At 43.6% G+C, this 19,870-nt stretch overlaps 2 protein-coding genes across 4 annotated transcripts; both read left to right on the top strand.

Annotated features, from left to right (window-relative positions):
- Nucleotides 1–3,822: 3,822 nt before the first annotated feature.
- LOC110490577 (lumican) lies at nucleotides 3,823–8,015 on the top strand. Of its 2 annotated transcripts, none has more exons than XM_021564008.2 (3): nucleotides 3,823–4,319; nucleotides 5,267–6,142; nucleotides 6,412–8,015. In XM_021564008.2, exons 2-3 carry the CDS (start codon nucleotides 5,269–5,271, stop codon nucleotides 6,564–6,566), a joined length of 1,029 nt encoding a protein of 342 aa, XP_021419683.2. In that variant the 5' UTR covers nucleotides 3,823–4,319; nucleotides 5,267–5,268; the 3' UTR covers nucleotides 6,567–8,015. The 2 variants fall into 2 exon arrangements, with proteins under 2 accessions (XP_021419683.2, XP_021419682.2); XM_021564007.2 differs by having other exon boundaries at nucleotides 3,852–4,319; nucleotides 5,262–6,142.
- Nucleotides 8,016–12,139: 4,124 nt separating this feature from the next.
- On the top strand, nucleotides 12,140–19,653 carry LOC110490576 (keratocan-like). Of its 2 annotated transcripts, none has more exons than XM_036944944.1 (3): nucleotides 12,140–12,395; nucleotides 17,363–18,243; nucleotides 18,411–19,653. In XM_036944944.1, exons 1-3 carry the CDS (start codon nucleotides 12,175–12,177, stop codon nucleotides 18,578–18,580), a joined length of 1,272 nt encoding a protein of 423 aa, XP_036800839.1. In that variant the 5' UTR covers nucleotides 12,140–12,174; the 3' UTR covers nucleotides 18,581–19,653. The 2 variants fall into 2 exon arrangements, with proteins under 2 accessions (XP_036800839.1, XP_021419681.2); XM_021564006.2 differs by lacking the exon at nucleotides 12,140–12,395 and adding an exon at nucleotides 15,390–15,660.
- The last annotated feature ends 217 nt before the right edge of the window (nucleotides 19,654–19,870 follow it).

Here is a 19,870-nt window from a genome sequence, read left to right as displayed (position 1 = left end):
AGCTCTCGAGGATGCTAGTCTTATCAGAAGTGTCTGGAAGCTACTGCAATTTGTCAAGTTGAGAATCTTGAGCAATTCGGTAAGGTGTGAGTAGGACGAATGTTCATTGTCAAATTAATCATAGGTTTTTGTAACCATAAGCTTCCCAGTAGAAAGCATTGATGTCTTGCTCCCAGACTATGACTATTTATTTCCAAGAAAACCATTGTGTGAGTTAGAAGCATGTTCATTGTTAACTGAATCATGGGTTTTTGTAGCGATAGGCTACACAGCTGTAGGCCACGGTGGTTCCTTTGGAAACGGTCAAAAAATAAGTACACACATGCTCCTCCTCAAATCCTCTCTGCAGTCCAATATTGACGCGGGAAGTCTTTTCAATATAAGATGGCCGCCAGAAAGGCATGAGCTGTGTTCGAATACTCATACTAACCGCACTAACCGTACTATTTGTGACGTGAATTGAGTATATAGTATGTTTATTGGTCATAGTATGGATATAGTTAGTATGCCAAAAGTTCCCGGATGTCGCCAAAATATGAAGTATACAGGCATAGGACACTGTTTCCGTACTTTAGGGCCCATAATGCAATTCTTCAGAAAATGGGTGTGGCTTCACATCGTTTTCAGATTTAAAGAAAATGGCGGAAAATATGCAGCTGAAGTACAACGAGAGTGGATACAAATTCATTGCTTTAACTAATCATGACAAATGTTAAGAAAAGTTTGAGCAATGTAATAAAGTAATGACTTCAAATAAGTTACCTTACACATTATGTTGACTGACAATTTGTTAGCTACGCTGTCCTTACGAACCACATAGCATATCATTACAGCAGTATGTACTGGTATGTCAAACTTGCCAGTATATTAACTATAGGCTATCTAACTACCCAGCGTTTATTGACTTGATTATTCCAGTCAATCTTAGCTTTGCTAAATGGTATAGTCGTTGTGTGTTCTCAATGGACATTCGGGTGCTTTCGTAAATTCGGGCTGGATATCTACTCTCGTCTGAGTGTAGCAGAAATCAGAATAATGAATTTAGGAGTGCTCAACACCCCTTTGAAAATGGCCAGTGTCAGTAAACGTTGGCAAAACACCCATTGAAAATGGCTGGTGTCAAGTAAACGTTGGCAAAACACCCATTGAAAATGGCCGGTGTCAAGTAAACGTTGGCAAAACACCCTTTGAAAATGGCCAGTGTCAGTAAACGTTGGCAAAACACCCATTGAAAATGGCTGGTGTCAAGTAAACATTGACAAAACACCCATTGAAAATGGCTGGTGTCAAGTAAACGTTGGCAAAACACCCTTTGAAAATGGCCAGTGTCAGTAAACGTTGGCAAAACACCCATTGAAAATGGCTGGTGTCAAGTAAACATTGACAAAACACCCATTGAAAATGGCCAGTGTCAGTAAACGTTGGCAAAACACCCATTGAAAATGGCCAGTGTCAGTAAACGTTGGCAAAACACCCATTGAAAATGGCTGGTGTCAAGTAAACGTTGGCAAAACACCCATTGAAAATGGCCAGTGTCAATAAACGTTGGCAAAACACCCATTGAAAATGGCTGGTGTCAAGTAAACATTGGCAAAACACCCATTGAAAATGGCCAGTGTCAGTAAACGTTGGCAAAACACCCATTGAAAATGGCTGGTGTCAAGTAAACATTGGCAAAACACCCATTGAAAATGGCTGGTGTCAAGTAAACGTTGGCAAAACACCCATTGAAAATGGCTGGTGTCAAGTAAACATTGGCAAAACACTCATTGAAAATGGCTGGTGTCAAGTAAACGTTGGCAAAACACCCATTGAAAATGGCTGGTGTCAAGTAAACATTGGCAAAACACCCATTGAAAATGGCCAGTGTCAGTAAACGTTGGCAAAACACCCATTGAAAATGGCTGGTGTCAAGTAAACGTTGGCAAAACACCCTTTGAAAATGGCCAGTGTCAGTAAACGTTGGCAAAACACCCATTGAAAATGGCTGGTGTCAAGTAAACGTTGGCAAAACACCCATTGAAAATGGCCTGTGTCAGTAAACGTTGGCAAAACACCCATTGAAAATGGCTGGTGTCAAGTAAACATTGGCAAAACACCCATTGAAAATGGCTGGTGTCAGTAAACGTTGGCAAAACACCCATTGAAAATGGCTGGTGTCAAGTAAACGTTGGCAAAACACCCTTTGAAAATGGCTGGTGTCAAGTAAACGTTGGAAAAACACCCATTGAAAATGGCTGGTGTCAAGTAAACGTTGGGAAAAAAAGCTTCATAAATTGTTGCCAGAGAGCGAAACGCTCTGAATTTACAAACGGACAACCTGACAACGCTCTGAATTTACAAGCGCACACTGACACTCCACATTGAATTTAAGAACCCACCCGAAGTTGTAAAATGTCTAACTAGTCATTTGTTATGCTAACCAGCTAACAAGAGGTTGCATAGCAACAGCGTCAACTTCTTGTAGACAGGTTGAAGAGCTAGTACGCTCAAATGAAAGCATACTGTTTGTTTATAGTATACTAAAATGAACTAATAGTATATAGTGTGTAGTATATACTCATGAAGTATGTAGTATATGGTATGTTAGTATGGGTATTCAAACACAGCTATGGTTTCCACTAGTAACCACAGCCACAAAGTCATAATTGGCTATATCGTAAAAATATTTGAAAACAAAAAGTACTTATTTGGTCTTAATTTAAGGTTAGGGTCAGGCATAGGGTTATCAGTGTGGTTAAGGTTATGTTTAAAATCACATTTTAAGAAGATATTCTTTAGAAATGGGTTGGATTTATGATTTTGTGGCTGTGGTAACTAGTGGCGACTGAAAGACGTGTGTGGAGACACACATGGGACTGTGACCAATTGAATCCAGACGACAGCCCTGCAGTGACGCAAGAGTTGAACATAAACAAAGAAAGTTGAAATTGGGAAACCACTATAATTTCAGTCTTCTTCAGCAATTTCAACAAAATCTTCTAGAAGAGCCATTGTCTTGAAACGTGTACTGTAGATGCAGTGCAGTCTGCAGATGGATAGTTGGATATGGAAGGAGATGAAGAGCACTTTGAAGTGTGTGAAGATAAATGGAGGGAGGAGGAGAAGGAGGGGGTCTGACGGCACTTGAGTGATTTACAGTGGGGATCAGAGGAGGTTGGTGGGAGGAGCTATAGGAGGACGGGCTCATCGTAATGGCTGGAATGGAATGAATTGAACAGAGTCAAACATGTGGTTTCCATATGTTTGATGTGTTTGATACGGGTTCAATGAGCCCGTCCTCCCATACCTTCTCCCACCAGCCTCCTCTGCTGGGGACATATGGAATTCATTGGACTCACGTCTGCCTCACCTTACTTTCCTCTATTATGGTACCATGTGTTTACCATGAAGAGGCAGATGAGGTTAGGGTTTAGGGGCTAGGCACTCTCCACGGGCTCGGAAGAAAGCGGATGTTTACGGTTTTCAGGAATACGGTATTTTCAACCTAACTTCCCGTTTCACCTGAAAAACGGATGTGGGGACTTGGGAGTCTTCTTACACCTGCTACGTTAGGTTAGGGGCTAGGGGTCCATTTGGGATTCAGCATAGGCTGTTTTATAATCCATTTCTGGTCCACTAAGACCTTGTCACTTTTTCCGAGACCCTATTTAAGGTTTCATGCTGCAGCATAACAATTGGCAGCTGGCTCTGGCTGCAGATAGTTTTTCCACACACCTTCTTTACCATTCCAGGAACCTTTCGTTTGAACTTGTATCCTCTTCGCTTTTTTGTTAGTAGGGGAAAGGAAGAAAGGGAGGTGGTTGTTTGGTGGAAAGGGAGGAAAAATTACAGATATATATGATGCCATGTGTCCTTTGTGAGGCTTCGCATCCTCATTCACACACGAGGCGAACCTTGTATCTCAGACTGCACTGGTGCACCTGTGACTGGTTAGGCAGAGCCCATAATTCTCAGATTCCATGCCTTAAAAACTCATGTCGATGCCATCGTCTTTGTATACTAGAGTGTGACTTCAGTTTGGGCAGCTGCCTTCTGTCAATCCGGGACCACAGTCATCTGAAGAAGCAGAAGCTTTCCCACTCCTTTCCCTCGCTCTCTCTTTCTCTCACTCTCTTTATCTCCCCCTCCCTCTCCCTTTCCCCCTTTCCCTCGCTCTCTCTTTCTCTCACTCTCTTTATCTCCCCCTCCCTCTCCCTTTCTCCCTCGTTCTCCTCCCTCTCTCCAGAGACATCTGGCTTTTGAGCAACCACAGTCTTCTTACCTGCTGACCTTCTATCCCACACGCAGAGGGAGAGAGAGAGAGAGAGGAGAGAAAGGTAAGAGGAATGGACTCTTGTCATTTCCTGAAGGATTCCAGCTCGGTTGTCCCTAGGTATTTGGTCTTTCCATGCTGGGATTGATAGCCAGCCCAGTCCCAGCTAACCTCTGGGGGAGGATTGTGTGTGATACAGGGTTAACTAGTTGTCACTTGACAAGAGAAATGAGTGGAGAGATTTTTGTACTTCGACGTTATCTGATGCTTGTCATGTTGCGTTGGACAATGTGTTGTTCTTATATTGCACCATGGCATGAATGCATTTATAAAATGAATACACTGTATTGATGCACAGTATTGTTAGTCAAAGTCTTGTTAGTCAAAGGCATTAATGTATTTGCATTTGCAGTACGGTATTATCATGTGATGACATGTCATACTTTAAATCAACATATTGAGTTAAATCATCTTAAAAGTGTCAATATGTTGTGATGATATTTATTGCCTTTATTTGTTGACATTATAAAGTGTGTGTTCACTGAAAAACCTGCATCGTTGGTTCATACATAGTTCTGAGTATTTACAGTAGGGATCTGCCTCTTTTTTTAAAGAGATTTACAGTTCACTGGTATTACCAGATTGCTGCTTTAGGGTGATTCATGAATAGTTTGTCAATTGAGCTTTTTCAATAGATGTTTTTTCTCTCTCAGGGAACCCTAGTGGCCTGAGATGAATGTTTCTAACTTGGAATCTGTAACAAGTCCATTCTTTACCAGTTTATGTCGTCTATCATGCAATCGAAATGTCATGTATTTAACTGTTCAAATAGAGTTTGTTCTCTGTAGATTTTAAAATCAAAGTGCCACTCAGGATAATAGTCGGTAAGGCTATGTATGAAATGTTTAAGATGTGGTAAACAAACTTTTGCTGACTTTCTACCCGTTTCACTTGACGTTTTGTTCTTTGTCTTCCTTTCTCCCTCTGTCTGTTTTCTTCTCCCCAGTACAGTTATGTTTCCCCTCCGTGTCCCCATCTTTGCCGTGCTGGTAAGCCTGACCGTGGGTCAGTACGATGACTACGACTACCAGCCGGCCTCCCAGTATGGCCCGTCCAGCGCCAACTGTGCCCAGGAATGCGAGTGCCCCATCAACTTCCCCACTGCCATGTACTGTGACTCCCGCAACCTTAAGTTTGTGCCCATTGTGCCCTCAGGCATCAAGTACCTGTACCTGCAGAACAATCTGATCGAGGAGATCAAGGCTGGGGTCTTCGACAACGTCACGGCTGAACTCCGTTGGCTGGTCCTGGACCATAACCAGATCACCAATGAGAAGGTGGCCAAGGGAACCATCGACAAGCTGACCGGACTTCATAAGATCTTGTTCAGCTTCAACAAACTGACGGAAGCTGTGATCCCTCCCTCCATGTCTTTGGACGAGCTGAAGATGATGAACAACCAGCTGTCCAAGTTCCCCGCAGGGAGTCTGGCCGGCATGCAGAACCTGACCTCAGTCCACCTCCAGAACAACGAGTTGACCTCTAAAGCTCTTAACGGGGTCTTCAAGGGCCTCAACAAGCTGGTGGCCATAGACTTGACCAACAACAAGCTGAAGAAGCTGCCCTCAGGCATGCCCAGTTCGCTGGAGACCTTCTATGGCGATCACAATGGCATCAGCAGCATCGCCGCCGGGGACCTCAAAGAGCTGCCCAAGCTGGCGTACCTGAGGTTGGCCTACAATCAGATGACGGATGCAGGGATTCCGGCGGGCGTGTTCAATGTGACGAGCCTGATCGAGCTGGATCTGTCCTACAACAAGCTGCAGTCCATCCCTGAGATCAACGAACAGCTGGAGCATCTCTATCTGCAGGTCAACGAAATCAACAGTGAGTGATTTTCTTTGTGTTTCCTATTTTTTTCATTCTCTTTTCTCTTCTCTCTCTTTTCTCTATTCTCATTTCTCTCTTTCAACATTCTCTTTCCATTCTCTTTCTCTATTTTGACATTGCAATTACAAATACATCTAAATCAGTCATATCCATCCTCAAGTCTACCTCCAGGAAGTGTCAGGCAATCGGTGTAGCATGTGTACATACAGTTGGAAATGTTGAATCATGTATGAGTCAGTTCACCAAACCCCTTCCCACCCTTCCAGAGTTCAACCTGGAGAATATTTGCAAGTTCTCTGGCCCTCTGAACTACTCCAGACTGAAGCACCTGCGTCTGGATGGGAACAACATCACACATGCCGACCTACCCCATGACTCCTCCAACTGCCTGCGCCAAGCCTCTGACATCATCTTCGACTAAGGACCCTCCCCTCATCCGCAAGTCTCCCTCTGTGACCCTCCCCCGGCACCACGACCTACCCTAAACTAATCCTTCAAACCCCAATAGACACAATGTGGCTATTTTCCAATATCTACAATAGCATACTACTCAGAGTATACGGCCAATATGTTTCTTTATTCTAAGTGGAATGCTGGTGTGGATAATGAACCCGAGCGACAGTGTTTGCAACAACCCTAAATATGTATCCTCCCCCTACCGGCGAAATCGAGGTCACCTCTGTCAACTCATCGGTAGTCCTTTCTGTAAACACAGACTATGAAATAACAAACCAACAAAGGTTAGAAACCCCGGAGAGACCTTTATTTTGCAGTGCATCATGGTATTCTCATGACAACCATAGGGTATTTTGGCCGTAGCAAATGGCTGGCCCTGTACTAATAGTTTTACCCAAATTTGCGGCAAATCAAACAATCGGCCACAATATAATGTAATGGTGCCTCGTAAAAAGCACTTGAACTGTACTTGTCTTTACTTGTTTAAAAAAAAAGGTGCCTGTTCTTGTGCAAAAGAGACAATATAGGAACATAGGGATTCCTGAATGAAGTGATTTTAATGAAAAAGCATCTCACACACTTCAAACATTCCAAAAGTAGTGGCACATGTTGTTTTCAGACAAGTACATTGAGGAATATGGGAATAAATCTCACTTGCAAATAAATGCATTGCCCATTCCTCTTTTGTATGTTTGTCATGATGTTTTTTTAAAGGTTTCTTGTATTTAGTCAGTACACTCCCAGAATCACATTGCTGTGCAAAAGACCTGCAGGTAAGGAATAAAAGTATCTAAGAGAGCTGTGTTGTGTACTCTGGTGTAATGTCTACTGGGGAAACATTGAACAGTGGAACACTTTTGGAACCAAATTAAAACTCATATGTCATATGTCAAAAGCTGTGGCATATTCCCCACCTTTCTGTATGAATGTTGTGGGGAAAGTTATTAACCATCCTTATCGACAAGATTAAAAGGCTTGACACTGAATAGCTCTGCTGAAGTAATTTACTGTTTTTTTAATGAGTTATCATGCAGTTAAATAAGAGTCAATCGCCCGTTCATTGCAGATCACCGTTGTTATGCCGACATTTATACAACATTTGCATTGCTTGCATGCATCTCATGGTAACTCTGTATGATAATAAAAGCTAGCATTTGACGTTTTTATCCATTCATGGTTACCTTGTTTGCCATGTTTCATGTGTGCTTTTGCCCGTATAGCTTTATCAGAATAGCAACAATTTGTTGTGACGCTAACTTTATCTTGCTCTGTTGTGGCAACGTTGGTGGAATGTCATGTGCTATTTGGGCAGAGTATATCCCGATTTATTTTCATTATGGCTTTTGACTCAGTAATCGCTGGTGAATTTACTGTGAGGACATAACATACATTTGAATAAACTACATTTCCAATACTCATGTGTGGTAAATGTTTGTTTTAAACCTATAATACTCAGTCGTAAATTCAGCAGAAGGTTTTTTTAAATGACTACATTTACCATATACTGTTTCCTGAGGAAACAGACAGTAAATGTGTCTGCAGTATGACAACATACACAAAACACGTGACACAAGAAGAAAGAGATCTATCTAGTCTCTTACCCCCCAGGCCCAACACTGACACAAGAAGAAAGAGATCTATCTAGTCTCTTACCCCCCAGGCCCAACACTGACACAAAAAGAAAGAGATCTCTCTAGTCTCTTACCCCCCAGGCCCAACACTGACACAAGAAGAAAGAGATCTCTCTAGTCTCTTACTCCCCAGGCCCAACACAGACACAAGAAGAAAGAGATTTCTCTAGTCTCTTACTCCCCAGGCCCTACACGTGGCACAAGAAGAATGGGATCTATCTAGTCTCTTACCCCCCAGGCCCTACACTGACACATGTATGTTGCTTCTTACTTTAAGTTTTCCTGAGTGGGTTGTGTTTTAGGGGTTAATGTGTTGTGTTTGGGCCTGCACCACGATGGTTGGCAACTCTCTTCCTGCAGGAAATGGGTCTTCTCCCAGTGTCATGCTGTGTCTCTGTACATGAATATCAAGTGGAACATTCTGATCTATTCCATATTCTCCTTGGATGGGTGGGTGGGTGGGTTTGGTGGGTTTGGTGGATGGGTGGGAGGGTGGATGTAGTGCCAGTGCAGGCATGTAGGTATGTAGATCCTATGGTCCTGGAGGGCTGCAGGGGTTGCAGGGTTTGACTGGGGCCCAGAGCTGACGGCTCAGTTGAGGTAGCTGTGACTATCCACACAGTTAGCCTTGATGTAATGATGTGTGGTAAACAGGTTTTTGGTGTTCCAATAATAAACAGTAAGTAACGCCAAACAGGTCAAGCAGCCACTTGGGTGATGTTTGGAGGCCATTTTGTGCTTTGGGAGTCATTTGTGCAGTGTGCACCACCTCCAACACAGGATCATAACTAAAGTATGGCCCAGTGGTGATTTTCCATCAGAATGATGAACAACCAGCTGTCCAACCAGCTGTCCAACCAGCAGTGCGCGCTAACCAAGGTTGCCAGGTGCACGGTGTTTCCTCCGACACATTGGTGCGGCTGGATTCCAGGTTGGTTGCAAGCTGTGTTAAGAAGCAGTGCGGCTTGGTTGGGTTGTGTATCGGAGGACGCATGACTTTCAACCTTCGTCTCTCCCGATGAGACAAGATAGTAGCTACTAAACAATTGGACACCACGAAATTGAGGAGAAAACGGGGTAAAAGAAAAAAGAAAAAAGAATGACATAAACACGTAATTCCTCCATGTTCCAAACAGGTCTACACGTAGGCACTGGTTGTTTTTGCAGATGGTTTTGCAGATGTTGACAACCTCTCTGAAGTGTCCAGGGTGGGTGGGACTGGGGGAGTCCATTTGGGATATGGAGAGGGGATTTCAGGGAAGAGCTGACGGATGAGCAGAACCAGTGGACTAATGCGTTTCTCACATTGTACCAATCTGTAATCCCATACACTCCTCCTCATCTTTTTCAAAGACCAGACATGGCAAATTCCTGCCGCAGACAGTCCACAGACAAATACACCGTCCAGAGTGAGGAACGTTGGACTAATTTGGTGAAGCAATTCTTCCAGTTCAAATGCCGAGGCTGAGAAATTACGAAAGTGCCAGTGTTGCGGGAGGGATATTTTAAAACATTTACTCCCTCATGTGGAAACATGCATCTGTTGGTTTTCTTGTGTAGTTTTACACGGAATACATTTCTGTTTTAATGTGTAGTAGGAGTGAACTGTTAGCATGCTGCCTATGTAAAGTCGTATTTGGGATGGGATCTGTGGTGTCGGCTAACTCGTGCATGCCTAATTAGAGCAGGCACTTTCTACAGGCTCCAGGTCAGCTAATTAGCTAAACGTCTTTAGCGAGTATCACTGAACAGGTTGCCAGACGTTAAATTTTTCCAGCCTATTACTTGTAATAAGATCCCGCTGTTATAGTCCATCACACCTTGCAATTGCTCCTCTTGCACAAATAATATCGTTGAGAGGGGTATATTATATTTGACACAGTGGTTTTCTTTCACTCTAGGCTGAGTGCTATTCTGCCGGTGCTTCTATATGTCTAGTCACTCTAGAATATTCCTGGATATTCTTTGACCTAAACAAGAGACCTACCTCAAATTACGTCCTATGGAAATTTGTACCAATTGAAGCATGAGCGGCAGGATTTATTAAACCCCTAAATGACCTAGATGACATGTATCATATTAGTCTTTACAATATTGCTCACATCTTACTGTGTTTTTGCACAACCATTCTTACTGATTCCAAATCCAATATAATTTCCTCCTCTTCCTCCTCGCCATTTCCGTTGGAGAATAGCTTGGAGCTCTTGCTGCCATGTCTAGACAATAAAGCCCTTCATAAAGTCATGGCCCGCACTTCCTCTTCCCTGCCTTTGGAAATGTTTCATGAAAGTTTAATCAGCTGCCTGGCCAGGACGTTCGGCTCAAAGGCCCATCCTAGGCACCTTCTCCAGCTGTTCTCACTCTGCGCTTTCTTTCCTCCTCTGTTAAATGTTTTTGTCTCCCCTCTCTCCCTCCCTCCTTTCTCTATTTTCTCTGTCTGAATAGTCAATTTCTGTGATCATCAACTAGATTCAGCCATGGGATGATTTTTTTCTTGAGCGGATGGTCGAGTGGTTGGAATATAATTACAAATCATTTGCAGACTGCAAATTGATTTCAAGAAGCCCAAACAGATATAATATTTGACTAAAACAAAATAATTAAAAATATTGCTTACATTTGTATACAATCCGTGTGTCTCCGTACTATGCATGAGAAGACTTGGGAAGAGATTTCCTAAATTAAAATCACTGATTTCCTGGTGTTTTTATATTCTTATATCCAACAATGAAAATAATTTTTGCTCAGAAAACTTTGGGGGCAAGTTTTCTCCCTACTCTCTTTCCCATATCCTCTATTCTCTCGCCCCCTCAATTTTCCCTACTCTCTTTCCCATATCCTCTATTCTCTCGTCCCCTCAATTCTCCCTACTGTCTTTCCCATATCCTCTATTCTCTCGTCCCCTCAATTCTCCTTACTCTCTTTCCCATATCCTCTATTCTCTCGCCCCCTCAATTCTCCCTACTCTCTTTCCCATATCCTCTATTCTCTCGCCCCCTCAATTCTTCCTACTCTCTTTCCCATATCCTCTATTCTCTCGCCCCCTCAATTCTCCCTACTCTCTTCCCATATCCCCTATTCTCTCGCCCCCTCAATTCTCCATCTCCCCGTTTCGTTCTCCTTCTCTCTCTCCACAGAGAGCAGGATCCAGATGTCCCCGCTCTGCTCTTTTCCGCCCTGGGCCTGACCTGTTTATCACACACAAACAGAGAAAGAGAGAGAAAGAGAGAGAGAGAGAGAGAGAGAGAGAGAGAGAGAACGGAATACATAAACAGACGGCCTGAAGGGATGAAGGGACGGTAGAGAGAGAGGTAGAGTGCTGCAGTGTTAACCCTGTCAATGTTCTTTGTGTGTGTGCATGTTGCTCTGTTTGTGTCACTAAGTGCCTGTGAGTGTTAGTACTCAGTAGCCTTACATTCTTGGTTATCAAGGTGCCTGAACAATTTCCTAAGCTCCACTCAGTCCTGGACTGTCACTATGATAAACATAACCTACGAAGAGGTCATGTGCATTGCTATGGCGATGATGATGGGGTGCAGGCCGACGTTCCAGCTTGGGCCGGGACAATACCAGTATCACCATATTTTTTCCATGGCAACAATTAAAACACAAAGCAGACCAAACTCTTTGGTCCTTTAAAAACTTGCTGTATGCTGGGCTGGTGAAAAGTAGCCAATGAACACTACCGAAAAGACAACCCCCACCCTTACCCGCGCACACACACACACACACCCACCCTCACCCCCATCCTCACCTGTACACCCCACCCTCACACACACCCCCACCCTCACCCCTACCCCCACCCTCACCCACACACACACACCCACCCTCACCCGTACACCCCACCCACCCTCACACACACCCCCAACCTTAACCCTACCCCTACTCGTACCCCCCCACCCTCACCCTCACACACACACCCTCTCTCTGCTCCACCAGTGGATGTCAAACAGCCTTGAGGAAATAATATTAAAAACAATACAGAATCTAATAGGGCTTTCTCTCTCTCTCTCTCCTCCTTGGTCGCAGGGAGCAACTGAGACTGTTAGAGCACTGTGGACCAGCACCAGAGAAGAGTACTGGAGGACCAGACCACCACTACTACCCCTGAGCCAAGCATCACCTGGCCATACACTACCAACAAACACCGTTTGGAGAAGCAGGTATTGTTTTTCCTGAAGAGGGGTGAAAGGCTAAAAGGGGTGTGGATGGGTCATCCTTTTCGGTTCTTTTCTTTTGGGGGGCATTATTTACATCTGGAGAGACTGATATGAGAAGTATTCTGGTCTTTACCTTTGATCTTGTGCCGCGTGCCAGTTTCTGTTCCAAAAACGAACAATGCGATCAAGAGATCAAGCTGTATTTTGTGCAGTTTGCTGCAGTCTTGCAGGGGGTGTGCCATTCAATTAGAATTAGAACAGGTTTTTGGCACAAGTGTACTCGCAGATTGTTTCTTAGTTAAATGTCTCCCTTGAAAAGTATGTTTTGAAGTTTGTTAGTGGAAAGAAATAATGGAAGTGGAAGAGTGGAAGTGGAAGAGTTTATAGAAATGTTTGTGGTCATACACACATCCTTAAAAACGTAGGTGCTGGGCTAAAGAATGAAACATGAAAAGAACAGAGGCCTGCATAATGAATATGCTCCCATTTTACCACCTTTTACTGGCAACGGTTCAATCCAGCACTGAACATTGTCAGGTCAAGAGCAGGTGGTAAATTGAGAGCATATTCAGTGCGGGCCTCTGTTCTTTCCAAGTGGAAGAGTTTATTCCATAATCAGTCTCTTGTAAATATCCATAGATACTATTGTAAAATCTGCAGAGATAAAAACTGCATCATGTTTGATATTCCAATGCCAGACCTAGTTCTGCTTTCCAGAGCCTTGTAGTCTTATGTTGACACAGGGCTTGTTTAACACAGCTGTAACTGAGCTGAATGTCCTCTGATCAATGCTGGAGAGAAGTCCATTTCATTTCAGCGCAGTCATCAAGTAGAGCTGAACCCAACTGAAGCCCGTTCAAACACAGCCCTTTAACTAATTAACATAGCTGGCTTTGACTGGAAACCTCTTCCAGGAAATTGACATTATCATACTCCTCCACATGTTTCCTTTCAGATTGTCAAACAGGGAAGTGGCCAACATTTGTTTTTCCATCCTGCTTTGTTCCATTCTGCAACATAATGAGAAGCCCTGAGTGACAAGTTAATACAGTGAGATTATGAAAACTTGGTTGTCGCTTTGCCATTAAATCAATAGTAATGTAGTTATACTAATGAAAATCCTAATGGATGGATTCCCTTGTGGTGCATATCTGCATTCTAGTCTTTCATTTGATTAGAGACATGTGATTCCCATCAAGACGAGGTAAAAACATGACTGAAGTATTGCCAAGTTACTGTGGTTGATTTGCAGTGCAGAACACTTCATTAATTGTTATTGTTTGTCCATTTCATGCACATTTCTCATGACCAGTTTTACTATATAGTTACTGCTGATGTGTAAGTGCATCTAAAGAGAAACAGATGATTTTATAAATTAAATGTAACCCTTATTTTATCATGTAAGTTGACTGAGAACACATTCTCATGTACAGCAACGACCTGGGGAATTGTTACAGGGGAGAGGAGGGGGGATGAATGAGCCAATTGGAAGCTGGGGATGATGTGTAGGTGTGGAGCACTTGACTCTGGCAATGACCACACCTTTCTCCATCTTTATTGATATACCAGCTCTGCTAGACTGATACCACTATAGAGTGGTGGGCGTATGCTGAGGGTGCCTTTTCAACAGCAAAGTGTTTTGTGATGGAGATGGAGATGGAGGTCAAACAAACTGTAGACCGTTATCTGAGAGCATGTCAGATGAGATGCTGTATATGCCAAACCAGAAACTCACATATTTTCATTATGAGTGGACATGACGTAAACAATATGCATCACTGATTTGCAACTTCCAGGTTTTGAAAACAGCTAAGTCTTTTTAGGAGTTTTCCATTTTTGAGTGAAAGCAACATGGTGTCTGTTCCCATTGAGGTAAAATAACCTGTGAGGAGATATGCACCGTGATTGATGCACAGTCACTGTTCATTCGTTTACCTTCACGTTTTACTCTTTGACCTTTGAAGTGTAGTCGGTTTAAATGTGTTGGGGATTTAAGGTAGCTAAATTCTCTTGAGGGGTTAGAGTGATTCTACCTCTCACATTGTGTTGAGGAGTGACTGTATTGTGTGCTAGCAGCTTGCCAGACACGAGACGATCCCTATTGGTCTCTCGCGGCACATCTTGGATCAAGGCTAGCTCCAACCTGGACAAGCCAATCAGATGAGATTATCCCAAGGTATTAGGTGGGCCTATGGCAGCTTCAAAGGAAATGAGAATGAGCAAAACAAAATGACCTACCCATCCCAGCTAGCCCAACCCCAATGATAACTTGAGAACACTTTGCCAACCCAGTCTACACCTTTTAAATCCCCTTATTGTAACTCTAACCCCACCCCATTAAGTCTCATGTCTGGACAGACCGATGTGTACTTAATTGTACTGGGTTTGATTTCTTTTAAGGTCAGAGTCTGATTGTATCCGATTGTGCTAGAAGATTATTGGGTGGGTCCGTATCAGAAAGGATTTAAACAAATCTTAATCATTAGCAAAAGCCAATTTGTTCCCACAGTGTAGAATTTGTTTGCAGTTCTCTGAATTCCAATTCAGAGAACTGTCAGAAAGAACACCAAGGACTGAAAGACATTGTCAAAGCCATATGTTGTGAGTAGGATAATCCTATTGTCGTGAATTGGCCCAAAAGAGGGCCATCAGCATATCCTTTATCATGCCAACACAAGGAGACACTGTGACCATATTTCTACTGGGTTTTTATAGCCAAGTCACTATTATGAGGAACACATGGATTGCTATTGCACTATTCTGCACAGAAATTGTTTCTTTCAAACAGAGTTGAGTTGTTCCATTCAGACATCGCTGCCTGATTAGCGCTAAGAACATTAGAGATCTCAGCAGGACATTTACCTGAAGGACATAAACAGAGAGATGATGCCAAGTGCCAACTATGGGAGAACGGGGAGTGGACAGAAGGGTTAGGGTGGTTTCATAGTGAGTATAGGCCCGTATTAGCCTGATTTTGAAGTGGGCCAAGTCTCAAGGCCTCAGCTACCACACCGCCACAGGCTTAACAGGGAAAGAGTCACCGCATGGATTATGACCTCTGATTACAGGCCTCTGATTGGCCGAGAGGAACTACAGTGTGACTGTCAATGAAGGGTTCCCACCAACTGAATGAAGACACCGATGGTACAAATACAGGGGAGGTGAGCGGTGTTTCTCTGAGTTTGGGACTACAGTTGCTACCACATTTCTTGAGCAAGGCAGAAACAGGGCGCAAAGACAGACTTTGGAAAATCTCTTGAACTCAAAGGTACGTGTGGTTCTAGGGGACGATTAAATTGGGTTTCCAGTTTGAGGAAAAGTAGGTATAGATGGGACTTTGCTTGCAAACTAATGGTCACAAAGACAATATGAGTTCAGTTCTGGGAGGTGAAAGTTGAGGCACATTGATTGGCTGGACCTTTATTTGGCGATTTTCTGCTTTCATTTGTACTATACAGTAGGTAATCTTGCACTGAAAAGCCAGAGCTTGTGAATGGCTTTGAGGCTTTGAACGAGTGAGGCTCTGGAGAGATTCCAGTTATGGTCTTTACGGCAGTTTGCTTAACAGGAATTTCCCATTTGACAAATGTGATAAGTAAAAGTAACTTTTCCTGACCTTGGCCAAACTAAATACTAGCAGCTATAATTATGGTCAGGTGGAAAGTTTAACCCAACAGTTGGGTCTCTAAGTTTAGAGGCATAGATACATTGTGTTCCATAGATCTTTGGCCCCGTACAGTGAGATACGAGGTGCCAGGGGCCCCAGAACCAGGTGAGCGGGCCACGTCTTTGAAGTGGGCCCAGCCACAACCCGGCCTGTTGAAAATGAGTTCCAGACCAACGTGTGGAGCACACACCAAGAATTTAAAACAGCACCAGATGACAGTTGAGAGGAATCAAGCATTCTGGGACAGGATGGGTGGATGTGCTATTGCAGAGTTTAGATGCCTCTGAGTTTTTGTCTGCCTCTGTCAATCTCTTTGTCACTTTGGCTTCCTGTCTCGCTATCATCCCCAGTTCCTCTTTTCTCCATGTTTTTCCTCTTCTATGTAGGTTAATTCCACTTTCTCTGTCATGATTGTGTGGAGAATGTAACTGCTTTTATATGCATCTGTGTACTGTATGTATAAATGTTTTTATGGCATTCCACGGCTCGGTGTGTTGGTGGGTACTTTAATTCATTACCAATGTCAGGTGTAACAGATTGTGCTTCATCCACAACAGAGTCAGGTGGATTTAGTTTGCTCTGTGTTTTACTCCTAAAGGAGCACCCAACCTCAGGCCAACCTCTATTGCCTCCTGCATGTGCCAATTTTACAGATTAGCATCCAATCAGAAGTATTTATGTAAGGCCATTAGCTGACCTGGCAGTGCGTCCTGTCCTTAAGAAAGCGTATAATCTCCCATGGACCCAGTGGACAGCTGGCCTGACCACATGATGTGCCAACGCTCATTAACTTCATGTAAACTCAAATGCTAATGACCTTGCGTCATTGCAGGAGATTTGAAGCTAGCTACGGCTAGTTTGGGCTAGCCATTGATGGAAGGCCTGGCAGTTTTCTCAATAAGGGACTAAATTAATAAGACACCTGGAATCGTTGTTTGCATGTGAATGAACTTAAGGCAGCTTGATGAACACTTGCACACTTAATGCACCATGTCAAAATAAGCTCATCTGTACTTGAAAGCACTTAATCTAAAATAAGGTGAGAGGAAACGAGACTCTCCTATAAAAAAAAAACAGGATAGGTCACAATGAAGTGCTAACACCTACCTGTAGTTCTCAAGCCGGTCCATGTTGAGCTATCTTGGAACATGTAGAGATCATCATCTGTGTATTTGGGTCGGTGTGTTTGTTCAACCATGTTCTTGATCTTGTCTTCAGGGTTTGTGTCTGTGCCTGTATCTGTGTCTGTGTTTTGCATAAGAGTCAGTCTCATCTCATGTGTTTTCTCTCTCTTCTACCCCAGGCTGAGTGTTAAGATGGCGCTTCTCCTGGCCTTTTCCTCCGTCCTCCTTCTGGTCGGTCCTGCTCTGGCCCAGAGCCCGGACATGTCCTACGAAGACTATATGGCCCAGTTACAGGCCTGTCCCAAAGAGTGCCGCTGCCCACCCAGCTTCCCCAATGCCGTCTACTGCGACAACAAGGCTCTGAAGCGCATCCCCACCATCCCCCCACACACCTGGTATCTCTACCTGCAGAACAACCTCATCGACGTACTGTCAACAGATGCTCTCCGCAACGCCACGCAGCTGCGCTGGATCAACCTCAACCGCAACCGCATCACCAGCGAGGGCATGGAGGAGGGTGCCCTGGCCGCTATGCTCCGCCTGGTCCACCTCTACATGGACGACAACCTGCTGAGCTCCGTCCCAGCCAACCTGCCCTCCAGCCTGGAGCAGCTGCGCCTCTCCCGCAACCGCATCTCCAAGATCCCCGCCGGGGTGTTCTCAGGTCTGGATCGGCTGACACTGCTGGAACTGCAGGGGAACAAGCTCCAGGATGACGCAGTGACCGAGGTGAGCCTCAAGGGCCTGAGCAACCTGGTCCAGATCAACCTGGCCAAGAACCAGCTTACCACCATGCCCCTGGGCCTCCCCATCACCATCACCCAGCTCTTCCTGGACAACAACGCCATTGAGAAGATCCCCGCTGACTACTTCAAGGGTCTACCCAAGGTGGCCTTCCTCAGGCTCAACCGCAACAAGCTGGGAAACGGCGGGCTGCCCAAGAACGTGTTCAACATGTCCAGCATCCTGGACCTGCAGTTGTCCCATAACCAGCTAACTCAGGTTCCTATGATCCCCTCAGGCCTGGAACACCTCCACTTGGACCACAACCAGATTAAGAGTATGTTTTTGACACTGTTCTAGTTTCATTGATACATTGACTGATTGCCTGGATGGTTAACTGATGATTGGTTTAAAATCCAGATAATTATATTATTATAATCAGTGGAAAATGTATTTGATGAGTTGTAGGAATGTTTTCCTAAGATGGTGTATTTGCAATTGCAGGTGTGAATGGATCTGATATCTGCCCTGTGTCGGCTGATGCTCTGGAGGGCTATGTCACTGAGACCGCTCCTAAACTCCGCTACCTCCGTCTCGATGGCAATGAGGTCAAGCCACCAATACCCAGAGACCTTATGGTGTGCTTCCGTCTCCTCAGGTCCATCGTCATATAAGAAATACACTTCCACCAGCCAATCGCATCTAGCTATAGTTTCCCGGATCCAAGGGCAGATGATTATTAACGAATGGAAGTGACTATGCTAATCTATATGGATTTTTGATCTGTGGACTACTCATTTGCATACTTATGTTGAGAACCACATATTAGACGCCAGGGTTGGGGTCAAACCAAACTCGGTCAATTTAAGAATTAATGCAATGAATTGGTCAATAGAAAATAATGGGCCATTTTCAGTTGTTGAATTGAGTCTCCTGAATTGGTAGAATGGGAATGGAATTGACCTCAACCTTGTTGGGTGAAGGTCACCTGACAATCTGTAGATAGTGTGATTGGACTGCACTACTGTCTTTTGACCACTAGTTGTGCCTTATGTTCGTCCTATAGTCACAAGTGCTTAATGCAACTGTCTGAGTGTGCTGTTTCAATACAGCACAGTTTGGCCTGAAAGTGGTAGAAAACCTTGAAATTGTGTTTTTCCAAAACTCTAAAAAAGACAATAATTTACTATGGCAATGTGATTGGGACAAGATAAGAGGAATATTGTTTATAACCGTATGTATTTAAGGCATGTTGAATCTTCTGATGACTCATTGTCCCCATTCTCTTTCTTTAAATGGAAGTTCATCTTTTGTGAATACCAAAATAATACTTTTTAAACATTGTATACTGCTCCTCTCTGACAGAATAACTTGAATTGATAATATCAGACTTGAAACCAAATTAAAAGCTAATAATTGTATTTTCAAGTTCTCTGTGAATATGAATATGTTGAGCTAACTTTAGACACATGCTTGTCCACACAAACATGCAATTGTTTGCTCTTTCACATTTAGCTAATTTATTTAATTGTCTGTTTTTCACTGAATTCACTGAATTCTTGATCACTGTCTCAAATGTGAAGTTCCATTTTGTTCTCAATGGGTCAACCTTTTTGCAGTCATCTTACGTATTTCAGAAATGCCAAAGCAATTTTGGAATGCTTACATTTTGTTAAGAATATGTTAAGTTGTGAATTCCTTATACAGTCACTAATATAATTAAACATTTTTCTGGAAAAACATTAAACGAAGGAAGAAATATGTTGCATTAATCACCTTCCCTTCTATAGACACACTCACAAACACACACACACAGACAGACACAAACAGACAGAAAGAGACTCAATCACACTCACACAGAGACCTAGAAACCACACATTCTTTGAGTGCATATTTGCGGTAGACTCTATGACTTACTGCTTAATAGTTGGAGAGCTAAAGTCTCACAGAATGCACTCCCATGT

The sequence above is a fragment of the Oncorhynchus mykiss genome, chromosome 15 (assembly GCF_013265735.2).
Source record: "Oncorhynchus mykiss isolate Arlee chromosome 15, USDA_OmykA_1.1, whole genome shotgun sequence".
Classification (NCBI taxonomy): domain Eukaryota; kingdom Metazoa; phylum Chordata; class Actinopteri; order Salmoniformes; family Salmonidae; genus Oncorhynchus; species Oncorhynchus mykiss.
This window is presented reverse-complemented; position numbering and strand designations above follow the sequence as displayed.

What these genes read in the sequence shown, in the direction of transcription:
- LOC110490577 (XM_021564008.2), top strand. Translation starts at nt 5,269, where the DNA reads ATGTTTCCCCTCCGTGTCCCCATCTTTGCCGTGCTGGTAAGCCTGACC. An exon ending in GCAGGTCAACGAAATCAACA is followed by an intron (nt 6,143 to 6,411) that starts GTGAGTGATTTT and finishes CCACCCTTCCAG; the next exon opens with AGTTCAACCTGGAGAATATT.
- LOC110490576 (XM_036944944.1), top strand. Translation starts at nt 12,175, where the DNA reads ATGTCAAACAGCCTTGAGGAAATAATATTAAAAACAATACAGAATCTA. An exon ending in AACACCGTTTGGAGAAGCAG is followed by an intron (nt 12,396 to 17,362) that starts GTATTGTTTTTC and finishes CTTCTACCCCAG; the next exon opens with GCTGAGTGTTAAGATGGCGC. An exon ending in GGACCACAACCAGATTAAGA is followed by an intron (nt 18,244 to 18,410) that starts GTATGTTTTTGA and finishes TTGCAATTGCAG; the next exon opens with GTGTGAATGGATCTGATATC.